At 38.4% G+C, this 13,100-nt stretch overlaps 1 protein-coding gene across 2 annotated transcripts in view; it reads right to left on the bottom strand.

Moving 5' to 3' along the window:
• prkg1b (protein kinase cGMP-dependent 1b) overlaps positions 1 to 13,100 on the bottom strand; it is a 235,748-nt gene that overhangs the window by 140,384 nt on the left and 82,264 nt on the right. For both annotated transcript variants that reach the window (XM_077206124.1, XM_077206123.1), the window contains exon 3: positions 10,074 to 10,187. In XM_077206124.1, coding sequence (XP_077062239.1) covers positions 10,074 to 10,187 — 114 coding nt within the window. The remainder of the gene's footprint in view (positions 1 to 10,073; positions 10,188 to 13,100) is intronic.

Genomic DNA, 13,100 nt, shown 5'->3' on the forward strand with positions numbered 1-13,100 from the left:
TTCTAGACATTCTCTCTAGTTTTAAATCACCGTTTCTGTTATTTTCTCTTAGAATCCACTCTTCACACTCTGCTGACATCATCCCGTTCCCTTTCACCTGATCGGTCGGCAGTGAACTCCACCTGACATTCTCTTGAAGGCAACGTACCATTCAACTACACACATTTCTTACATTCACAACATAAGAAAAATATCTACAAATAAACATATACACTTTTGAACTATTTATGAAAGGTTTAAAGGCATGGTAGGTAATTTTCAGGGAAACTAGCAACAGCGAACTAGCTTTGAAAGCATAGGATCCCACCCTCCCTTCGGAGCGCCTCTAAAGCAACGCCTCCTTCAAAACACACAAACACACACAGCAGGGCGAGAGACGGCGTTAAACTAACTCATGTCTGTAAGCACATAATATAACAATAATAATGAACTTAAAGAGCACTGACCTGTACCACCTGACTACTGCAGATTAATTTCAGCATTGATAGTGTTGACATTGAGTCACAAACCACTGTGAGTATGACATCACAGGATTCCACCTCTTCCAAATTACAGTAGTTATAGCATGAACGCAGCATAAGCTTTTTGTTTTGGTTCAAGAGGATCTGTAAAAGGCGGCTGCTGTTTCGGTGCTCAGTGACTGACGTCTGTCTAAGTCTGCATAGCATGAAAGACGCCGATGTGATGTCTGCGCGAGCAGGTGCGCGGAGGTATGAAAATATATGTTGATAGGCAGGTAAGAAAATGCAATGATTAGACAAACATTTTATGGTCCTATGCCTTCCTCAGATGATATGTATACATATAAATACATTTAGATCACTTTACTTAGTGACTGCTATCAGGATGCGAAGAGACTTTCAACCAGCATAACAAAAAATGTTTCTGGAACAAATTACCTACACTGCCTTTAACTTCACACCTCTGAATTCAGTTATTAATTTAAAAAATTTTTCTTCTTGTTAGTAACCCCTCTGGCTTACTATTTATTTATTTTTGCTTAATTTCTATTTTGAATCACTCTGGGTTACATGTGCATTAAATTGACAGTAAAGGCATTTATAATGTTCCAAAAATTTCTATTTCAAATAAATGTTGTTCTTATGAACTTTTGAAGAAAAAAAAGTATATCATGGTTTCCACAAAAATATGTAACTGCACAACTTTTTTTTTTTTTTAAATTGATAACAATAAGAAATGTTTCCTGAAAATCAGCATATTAGAATGCTTTTTCTCACCTAATTTTGGGTTTTGGGTCTATTACAGTGGTGCAACAAATAGGGGTAATACAAACATGTTGCTTTGTTGAAAGGAAAAAAGAACAAGCTTGTTACAACTTGATAATGGTGATGCCTATTAGTTCGACTTTAAAAAGGTTAGTCATGTCATCCTTGTTTGGGGCATTAGAGACGTGCCTGACAGAGGGCAAACTGTTATTATAATAGCAGTATGACATTTAATCATAGCCAGAAATTCAGAAAATCCTACAGCTTGTGATCATTATAAGCAATGGGCAGTCCTGAACAATCATCTTTTGAAAATGCTTTGACTTTTTAATGAGGAAGTAAATCATTGCAAAACACTGTACCATCATCACCGCTGAGTAAATAAGGACTATGGGAACTATAAATGGTTATTTCCTCTAAAAGACTTTTCTTTCAAAAAGAATAATCCAAACGTCTCACTTGGATTCTGTGATTCTCAAAAGGCTGAGTAAGAAAGCACATGCCTATTTTAAGATACATTTCCCATTCATCTAAGAGAACACCTCTGGCTTTATCTTGCTGAAACATCCTTGAACTCTGAACGCATACTTTCATAAAAAAAAAGCTGGAATTAATTAAGTGACATTCAGTGCCATACCAACCGTGAGCAAAGGGACACTGCCAAAAACCAAAGGGTGAAACGATCTCCCCTGGGGATTTCACCACTAAAATTCAATGCACAAGGGTTTCTGTAGCAACAAGCGACTCTCTACACTTAATGCAACAATGAACTGGAGTGACAGATAATGTGTTGCTCTCTAAATTTTAGCTGCTAATGCCCTTAATGAGTCTGGATGCCGAAATCAAAGAGCAAGCTTTGTGGTTGGCTGTCGTTGAATAGGACTTTTTTTCCATACATACAGAGTTAATGAGGCTTCAAATCATAGGTCTACAGCAAAGTATACACACTGCCTTACTCTGTTTGTGTGTGTATTTATCTCTTTCCCTTCCCTCAAGATCATACAGATGTGGAACAACTCCTGTGCAATGATATTAGTAGCCTGACCTACATTGATTTTTCACTCTATCAAGTGGATGGAATTTACATGATTGAGTAGTGTTAAATATATTTATACCATGGTCTGGGTGAATACTCGATTCTGATTGGCTGCAGGGTGTCCGTTAAAAAGTGATAGAGGACACCTAGTAAAGTAGTTCTGGTGAAACTGCCTGTTTACCATTCGAAATTAATAAATAAATGCGCCGTCTACAACAGCTGTGAGTAACCATAGCAACATGCAGTCAAAGTATCCGTTAACAATTTGCTCTATCAAAACAAACATCTAACGTTAGTTAGATATTACATAGCCTACTAATACAACAATGAGCGACTTCGTTATTTCTTTTAACATTTATGGAGAATATGACAACTTTGACGACTGGGATGCTACTGAAGAAAGAAAAAATTTAAATAAAACGGAGAAACGACACAAAGAGATAACACCGGAAGAACTGAATCAAACAGAAGACGAAAAAGATGAGATCAACAGGAAAAAAAATATGAAATGGGCAGTAAATACACTCAGAGACTTTATTGTTCAAAAAGAAATGGACTCCAGCTTTGAAAATTACACCGCTGCTGCTCTGAATGAGACCCTGCGGGAGTTTTACTCAGCTGTCCAGACAACCAAGGCAGGAGGAGAGTACAGCGTGAAGGGTTCTACAAGCTGAGCGGACTATAAATATCTCCGGTTGCTAAATAAACCGTCAGGCAAGTTATTATTTTTAAAAACTAGATTTAGCCTAATTAAAATATAAACTAATGTTTAAAAAAAAAATATTTGGCAAGTGACCATGGTATAAGCGGGTTAATGCCCTCCGAGGTGTCCATTGTCAGGTTTTAATGAACTTCGGCGGAGGCAACCGTCCTCGCCGGTTCACACCTCGCCGTCGTCCATTAAAACCTGACAATGGACACCTCGTCGGGCATTAACCCTTACATATATGGCCATGCATACACGCAGTTGCTGCAGATTTGTCGGCTGCACATCCATGGTGTAAATCTCCTGCTCCACCACATCCCAAAGATGCTCTATTGAGATCTGATCTTGAGAGATCTGGTGACTGTGGAGGCCATTTGAGTATAGTGAACTCAATGTCATGTTTAAGAAACCAGCCTGAGAAGATTTGGGCTCAGGTAGGCTGTGGCGTTTTTAACGATGGTTAATTGGTACTAAGGGGCCCAAAGTGTACCTAGAAAATATCACACACCATTACACCACCAGCCCCAGCCAGAACCATTGATACAAGGCAGGATGGATCCATGCTTTCATGTCGTTTATGCCAAATTCTGAACAGACATTTTTCCATTTCAAAATTCGCCTAATTTTGGTGAGCCTGTGTGAATTGAAGCCTCAGTTTCCTGGCACCGGTGATCTTCTGCAGCTGTAGTCCATCTGCTTCAAGGTTGGACGTGTTGTGCGTTCAGAGATGCTCTTCTGCAGACCTCGGATGTAACGAGTGGTTATTTGAGTTACTGTTGCCTTTCTATCAGCTCAAACCAGTAGGGCTGGGTATCGTAACAAAATTTTCGATACCGATACCTTGACTTCGATACCGGTTCCTGAACGATACTTTTTTCGATACCAATTTTATCAATACAATACAAAACATTACCCAAAAAAAAACACTTTTATTTTTTCAGTTTGTTGACTTTTTTACACATATTTTGAGTCTGTAAAAAAGCACCAATGCTAAAGTTTTCTATGTTTCCTAATCATTTAACAACATGTATTCTTTACTTCAATGAGCTCATTGTTTCTGCCTTAACTTAATGCATTGTTTACATTTACATTTACATTTACATTTATTCATTTAGCTGACGCTTTTATCCAAAGCGACTTACAATTGCTATATTTCAGAGGTCGCACGCCTCTGGAGCAACTAGGGGTTAAGTGTCTTGCTCAGGGACACATTGGTGTCTCACCATGGATTCGAACCTGGGTCTCTCACACCACAGGCATGTGTCTTATCCACTGCGCCATCATTTAACAATGAAACTGAATGAAAATTAATTGAAATGCATTACACACAGTCACCCCTGATAACAGATCAATCTAAATTGTAATTTAGACACATGCATTTTCTGTAAAGCTCCTTTGAAACGATATGTAATGCGAAAAATTCTATACAAATAAATGTGAATTGAATTAAATATAGGCTACTGGGGTGCGGGATGCCTCGCGCTCAGCACACATGAAGCTTGCCGCAAAGCACTGGCAAAAGTAGCCTAATGATTATGGATGTGTCGGGAAACGATAGCAAGGAGATATTTTAATTGTTTATTAATGAACAAGTGTTTACTAAACGTGTTGGCTGCAAAGATGATTATTGCGAATTTGCGATTCTGACTCGTCATCCCTGCAGTAGTGAACGCGCGCGCCTATATGGATTAGGTAATCAAAATATGTATTTCTAATTGTTTCGTTTAAAAGTAGACATATTTTGAACATATATAGAACTATTTCTCATGTCTGTGAGGCAAGTATCCTATACGCTGAGTTTTGGTTATGTGACGCGCTCCAGTTCTTGTAGTCGAAGGCGGATAAACTTTCTACTCTCAAGTGTATTCTGTGCGCTAAGTGCCTTATCAGATTTACCTGTGTTGCTGGTCTTGACAGCATTTATCTTGTCGAAAATATTGCATCGTATGCTTATGGCATCGAGTCGGGTACATAAGTACACTTTTGATCATTTCCACATATTTTCTATCTATCTGGGTTGGGACGCTTACACACACACACACACACACACACACACACACACACACACACACACACACACACACACACACACACACACACACACACACACACACACACACACACACACTACAGCCTCACGTGCGACGAGGCACGTCTCTGGGCAGCAGCGTAAACTAGTGTTTTTCCGCCACAGCAAATCATGCTGTATGTTTATTGTTTCACTGACGTTGACGAGATTAACCACTTAGGTACCGAAACTTGGTACCGAAAAACAAGACATGTTTCGATACTCGGTAGTATCGAGGCAATTCGGTCGGTACCTAAAAAGTACCGAACTCGGTACCCAGAACTACGAACCAGTCTGGCCATTCTCCTCAGACCTCTGGTATTAACAAGGCATTTTTTACCACAGAACTGCTTCTCACTGGATTTTTTTTTCCTTTTTGGACCATTCTCTGTGAGCCCTAAAGATGGTTGTGTCTGAAAATCCCAGTACATCGGCAGTTTCTGAAATACTCCAACAACCACACCACATTCAAAGTCACTTAAATCACATTTCTTCCCCATTCTGATGCTCAGTTTAAACCTCAGCAGATCGTCTTGCCTATGTCTACATGTCTAAATGCATTGAGTTGCTGCCATGTGATTGGCTGATTAGATATTTGACCTAACAAGCAGTTGAACAGCTGTGCCTAATAAAGTGGTCAGTGAGTGTATAGAGATATAGATATAGATCTAAATAGCATTTGCCAAATGCATGTCATAGAAGTTTGGAAAGTAAAGTAAATTATGAAAGTATTTCTATTTTTTAGAAATGTATTTATATATTTTTTATAACTTGCTTTTTAAACATACTGAGTGGATCTCTGTATCTCAGACACAGTGATGAGGTATATCAAATATCAGATTAATGTCAGAATAATGTTCCCTGTTGTATTGATGTTGTGTGTTTACTGAAACACCACCAACAGAGTTGGTATAGTAAATGTCGAAGAATAAAAATCAAAAAACGAATTGGCATTTACAACATCTTCATGACTCACATCCAAATGATAGCTTCATCATATAATGTTTTTATAATAGCAATTGTATCATCATCTGTGTATAGACAAAGCTCCATAAGTCACTAACACATCATCACATTCTACTTCTTTTGTGATGCATGTGCTTCTCATATAGCAGTGACTCACAGCACACCCCTCTAAGAAGCTTACTGCTTGCAGTTTATGACTTGACACTTTGTAGAGATCAGTAAGCTCGGAGATCACCAGGGAATGTCTCAGCACAGCTAAATCATTTTTGCTTGGTGTCACCTTGATGTACCGTATATATATATATATATATATATACATACACATATATATATATATATATAAAAATATATATTAGAGCCCGACCGATAAATCGGCCGATATTAGGCATTTTCATAACTATCGGTATCGGCATTTATAATGGCCGATAAATTAATATTAAAAAAATGCGGCATGCAGTGATTCATGTAAGGGTGGCGCTGCCAATAAACCACCTAAAAGCTGTCACAATGAACTGGAAAAAGCAATGATATGAATACATCAAATATATCAAGGAGACATTTTAATTGTTTATTAATAACAAGTGTTTTTAGAAAATTGAGGGCTGCAAAGATGAAGTTGAGGATGCGGACTCGCGATCTTTGAACGAGTCAGAGACAAATGTACATTTCAGAAGGATTACATAAACAGAGAGCAGTTTGTCTTTCGTTTTGATTTTTTCTGTTTAAAAGTAGACATTTCAATAGATATATTTCTCAAGTCTATACGCTGAGTTTCGGTTCATTTATGAGACGAGTTGCAGTTCACTCACCAGACCCTCGTTTCGAGATTATCTATTGTCTGTTATATTTACTTATTATTTATTAAATCCAGGCATTTGGTGGATGAAACATTGATTAAAATTAAGATATAATTAATACAAAACGAAATTGACTTTAATGAAAGGCTTTCTGTTCGAGGTCTCTGAAAGTTTTAAAGCACTTTAGTGCCGCTTTCGGAGCTTGTCACATCCGTTTTTCCTCATAAATGCGAACACGAAAAATAAAATAAAATGAATATTATATGTTCTGTTGAGAGCCAACCCTTCTTCATCCAGTGGGTAGGAGACTATTACTTTTGATTTGCACAGTGTAATTCACTGAATTGATTTCTCTGCTGCCAGCCTGTCACGTATTGTGTGAGCTTGTGACTATTGCAAACGCGCAGATGAGAAGTCCTGATTATATTGTCTGCTATATTTACTTCTTATTTATTAAATCCAGGCAATTGATTGATTAAACATTGATTAAAATGCGTGGCGCAAGCGACAAATCTCCGACAGTAAACGGATGGCCCATTCTGCTCTGTAACGGGTGGTTTTCCGCGTCTCGGGTAAACAGCTGTTGCGACTCACGCGAGCAATAACGGCCACGTCCGGTGTGTAGACACAGTGTTAAAGCTCATTCTGCATATAACGCTACATTACAACATCAAGCAATATTCCAATAATTTATATAATTATAACACTTTATATAGGGCCATTTTGCATTAAGAGTTGTCTAGTTTCACGTTTAGTAGGTACATTTTGCTTACTACTCATTTAAAATAGTATAAAAGTCTGTACATTATGTAATAAAAAACGTTTTCATTATGATATTATAAATTTTACTTTAGTAAAAAGATCTGAGTTCTTCCTCCACTGGTACAGATTAGAGGAATTAAGACTAAAAATAGAAGATAATGTCAGTGACACTTTTTATATATTTATTGATACAAGTTGTTATATATAACGTGACTTAATTAAAAGACAAAGTCGTTAGTGAAGATTATGCAACAGTATTTGGAATATAATATAATATAATGTGCAATGCAAACTAGTTTGGTTACAGCTCAAATGTGTCATTCTCATTCTATCATTCCCCCTGCCTGCATTACATATCTTTGTCACACAAGTGTTTGATCACCACATTTGAGTGATCATTGCAAAACGTTAATATATTTATTCTGTTTAAATACTGTGTATGTGTATTCTATATACAGTACCCATCAAAAGTTTGTACACACCAATAGGAAAGTGTGTCCAAACTTTTGACTGGTACTGTACTATAATACACATAAATAATATTGGCCGATATATCGGTATCAGACCTTTTTTTTATCGGTATCGGCATCGGCCCCCAAAAATCCATATCGGTCGGGCTCTAATATACATATATTATATTATATGGTCATTATTTTTCCCCTCTCTCCTACTCCCCTGATCTCTCTCCTGGCTTTTCTGTGCATTTAGGATGTGCTGGGGTCTTTCATGACAACTCTTGGAAGATTGGTATGGTAACGGATATGGCAATGTTAATGTATTTGGTCTTGGCGGAATAGATTTACTACGCTGCTGCAGTAGAGCAAGTACCAAGACTTGCTACTGCCAAAACATTCACATAGATTGCTGTGAGCAGGTAAGACATGCTGCTCCTGCTAAATATGTAACATACATAACCCCGTAGCAGATCTATACAGGTGGAGCTGGGGAAGATGTAGGGTTTCTGAAAGCACACGGCATACTGCTACCAGCAACACCCTGGTATTTGTTTGAATGTTGAGCCGCAGCTCATTGGACGCTGATGCAACAACAACCGACAACAACCAATCAGCTGTGCCATGTAGAGGGAAATTCTTTTGAAAACATTTAAGCCATTCCAATTCAACATCATGGGGCAAAATAAATTCTATTCCATACTGATGAATTGAAAGAGAGCCAATTCTTAAATTATTGTTGCCCATTCCTGGTTTCCATCATATACTGTATCTTGCAAAACTGCAAAAGAAAGGGGAAAATCTCAGCAATACAATCAGTTTAAAATTAAAAAAATAAAACAGAAACAGAAACAGCAGCAAAATATATTTAATCAGATCTTGTAAAGCAACAGCTGCTTCACAGAAAGCATAGAAAGAGAGAGAGAGAGAGAGAGAGACGGGGGGGGGGGGGGGGGGCAAACAAAATGAGAGATGGGGATGACTTGTTTTTGCATTTGCCTCAGAGGCGAAAAGCTAAAAAATAAGATGGTGAAGACTGCACTTCAACATGACAAAATAATGGCTTTGTGGTTGTGTTTTTCATCTTGGTGACTCTCTTCAAATCTGAGGAAATGGCCTAGCATTCGCACTTAAGGGATGCAGATGAGACACTAAGATTCTGACTCACCTCTTTCCATTGCTGGTATATATCTCACTATTTCACACTACCAGTTTCTACCAGTGTCAATAACAAGGATGCAAACACACGAAAGATCAGTGATTTAGCAACGATTGAAGTACTATCACGCAGCAAGATAAACAATATGCAATTTTCTAAAAAACACATTGTTGCATTTGGTTTAACAGGGAAAGAACCGGAGTCATTATCCATTGTACATTTTGATAATTAAATTAAGTGAGGCTTGCAAATTATTTTGCCAGGCTGACATGCATACAAATCAGCCTGTCATATTGTTTTAGAAATACAAGACCTTGTCAAACTCGAATAGAGCAATAGGGAACAATATTTGTTTTTTTTATTATCACAAGACTATCTACTGGTTTTGCTGGTAAGCATGCTTTAAAGCTTTGCATTAAAATATTTAAAGGGACAGAAAAAAAGTATGCAAGGAATTTAAGCTACTTCATAAACAGTATGTAGATATAGTGTACTGGTGTGTGTGTGTGTGTGTGTGTGTGTGTGTGTGTGTGTGTGTGTGTGTGTGTGTGTGTGTGTGTGTGTGTGTGTGTGTGTGTGTGTGTGTGTGTGTGTGTGTGTGTGTGTGTGTGTGTGTGTGTGGTTTCCATGGTTACTCCCTCCTGAGAGTAGCTGTTCTAGCTAAGTTAAGGATGACAACACAGTGTATGTGTTCCCATGGTTACTCACTCCAGATTGTGGTTCGTCTTTGCACAGTTGTAAAGAGAAATGGTCTTTTCTTGTGCACAATCATGCATGTGCATGCATGTCTGCAATCTCATGTGCTCATATTTAACAGGACTTTTGCACCTAAAGTACAATACATTTCCATGAATTAACTTTTGAACTGTAAATGTGCAGGTGCATTGTTCTCCTCACTCACTCTGTACCGTAGCAGTCCTGGTGCAGTTGTAGAGGATGGCGAGCTCTCCGAACACTTTCCCCGGTCCCATGGTGCAGAGTTTCATCCCCTCCTTGGTCACCTCCACCTTGCCATCTGAAAGCAATCAGAAGGTATTTCCATAAGTCCACTGATGATGCTCTGTTCATGAAAGTAAGCATGACAGTCTGGAAATGCATCCGTGCCAGACGCCTGGATTGGGCCGAGCCTGGCCTAATACATTCCAACAACAGTCTCATTTCATTAGGTCAGCAGACATGAGCAGAAGTTTCGAGGAGAATGGGGGAGGTGAAATTACTGGGAAAGGTACGAGCTCTCTAATGTAATGAGCACTGAGAAAAATAGGCCAGTGAAAAGAGGAAAAAAATAAAGGAGTGGAGGATTACCAAAATATTATGCCTGAACTATTAGATGAGATGCAGTGAAACCATACTGAGAGGGCCTGGGACTGTTATTTCAGGATTAATGTGTAAGACACAGGTAACTCCTCTGCGTTAACTCATGGGAAATTCAACAACAGGCTTGGCTGAAGAGCTCATCTGTCACCTCATGCAGTTTTCAAATTATACCAAAGCTTCCGAGGGCCCTACTTAGAATAAAGTAGGTCTGAGAAAACGCTTCCGGCTAAACGCTGGCAACAGTAAGGTAGCAAGTAAAAGCAAAGATGTTTATTCCGATATTTACAATATGATGTTATTCACATAAAAGGCATGCTGGGAGTGATGAAGGTTTTGTATAACTCAATGTTGTGGTCGGAAGATTGGCACTAGAGATACACTGGTAAGCTGGCCATAAATCAGAATTGGATGGTTTTTGCTCCAAACACTATTGGTTCTCTATTTCAAACTTGTACAAAAACTGCATTGCAATAATTTCCCAAAATGTCATTTGTGCAGAAATATTATGAAATCTCTAAACAGGACAGTAGCACAGGCAAAAGACAGTACCAACCAAAAATGGACGCAAAGAAGAAAACAGAGACCCGCCAGCAGAGCAAAGGCACCAGTGTTGGGGGTAACTTGAGTTACGTAATCAGATTACTTTTTTTAAGTAACTAGTAAAGTAACCCATTTCTTTTAAAATTGATAACAAAATATATGAGTTACTTTTTCAAATAAGAAACGCAAGTTACTTTGTTTTCACATTTATTGACTGACAGCTCTCTTGTCCCCATGTTGAGACAAATCAAAGTGCAGAGGCGTTGTGTGTATACATGATGGTTATTGTAGTTCTAGACCTGGGGCGTCGCTAGGCCCTTTTTAGGGGGGCTTCAGTCCTGGTCTGTCACTGCTCGTCAATGTCAGAATATTTGAGATGACCAATCAAATCAAAGTAGGCGGGCTTTATGTTCACAGACGCTACTGAGCAGGAATTTTAACAGTAACATTAAAACATTTAACATTAATTGTAACATTTTTACAGTGCGACTCGACGCGTACGGTCAAGTGCGAGATAAGATGTAAGTAGCTAAACTTAACATTTCATATTTGACATTTTTTTAGGTCAAATGTTAAACGAATGACACAAAATAATCAGGCAGACTAATATAGTTTTGTCTAATTTCGCCATTTTGAACTGAAAATAGGTCAATGTCACGTGACTTAGGCCTAACGTTAATGTAATAATTAGTTTACTGTCATTGTGAGGGGATAAGAAACATTAACAAAGCCGTTTTCATCATGTTAGGCACAAGATTAATAATGACTGTGTACATACAGTGGTGTGAATAAGTTAGGCCCCCCATGCTAAAGTTGCCTAAAAAGAGGAATAAAAAATCATCTTTTGGAAATTGATCTTAATGGCTTAATTGGAAAAATGAGGAAAAATCCAACCTTTAAGGACACCAATTTTCTTTGTGTATGAATAATGTATCATAAATAAATAAATGTTCTTCCTTAAAATACAGGGTGCATAAGTCATTGCCCCCCTATGTTAAATTCCCATAGAGGCAGGCAGATTTTTATTTTTAAAGGCCAGTTATTTCATGGATCCAGCATAATATGCATCCTGATAAAGTTCCCTTGGCCTTTGGAATTAAAATATCCCCACATCATTGTATTGACTGGACTGTACACATAGACTGCCATTCTCAAGAGTGCTTTATTGCTCAAACTCCGTTAACAAGCAACATGAAGCAACACCGCTTAACGGCGCCCTCTGTTGGCTGACTGTTACAATAGTCAGTATCAGTACATCTCTCTTTTTTTTTTTTTTTACAAGAACTTAATGACAATTTTAACAAGGTCTGTCAACCTAAACAGCACTTACTCTTAATAACAGCAACAACAAAAGAAACAAGTTAGTACTACACAATCTTGCTGCGTATTTCTAACATTAGCTGCACAAACTTTGTTGAATATAACTAAGTAAATACGAAGTAAAAAAAAAATTTTAAACCTAACCTAACACTCTTCTATTAGTCTTTTAGGTTTCATTGCGTGACGACGTGGTCTTCCCCCACCCATCTCAGTGGAAGGTGAGTTTTTTGTGATGTTTTCAGTGACAGCTGTAGAGCTAGGAGAGTTTTCCTCTACTCGTGTTTGCTCAGTTGGTCCACCAGAGATTACTATGTCTGTACTTTCACTACAGGTGCTTGGCACTTTCAGCAGGTGACGGCGATTTCGTCGCAGTGTGTTACCATACTCAGTAAGTACCTCGTAGGATCTTGGTGTTGTCTCTTTGATGACCTTCGCTACAGGTCCCCATTTCCCATCACATCTGACACGTACCGTGTCCTTTTGTTCCAGTGGACATAGCTGTTTGGCATTCCTGTCATAGGCTTTGCTCTGGCTGTTCTTCTCTGCATAATCTCTGTGTCTCTTTTGAAGCAGGTGTTCTGCTGAGGGTAGCCGTGTTCTCAGCTTCCTGTTCATGAGAATTTCTCCTGGAGACTGTCCACATTCAAGAGGGGATGCTCTGTAGTTTAGCAGTGCTAAATAAGGATCCTCTCCTGTCTCAGCAGCTTTCTTTAGCAGACGCTTTACAATCTGCACTCCTTTTTCAGCCAAG

This window comes from Siphateles boraxobius, unplaced genomic scaffold, assembly GCF_051911475.1.
Source record: "Siphateles boraxobius isolate OS27281-9 unplaced genomic scaffold, OSU_SipBor_1 55, whole genome shotgun sequence".
NCBI lineage: Eukaryota > Metazoa > Chordata > Actinopteri > Cypriniformes > Leuciscidae > Siphateles > Siphateles boraxobius.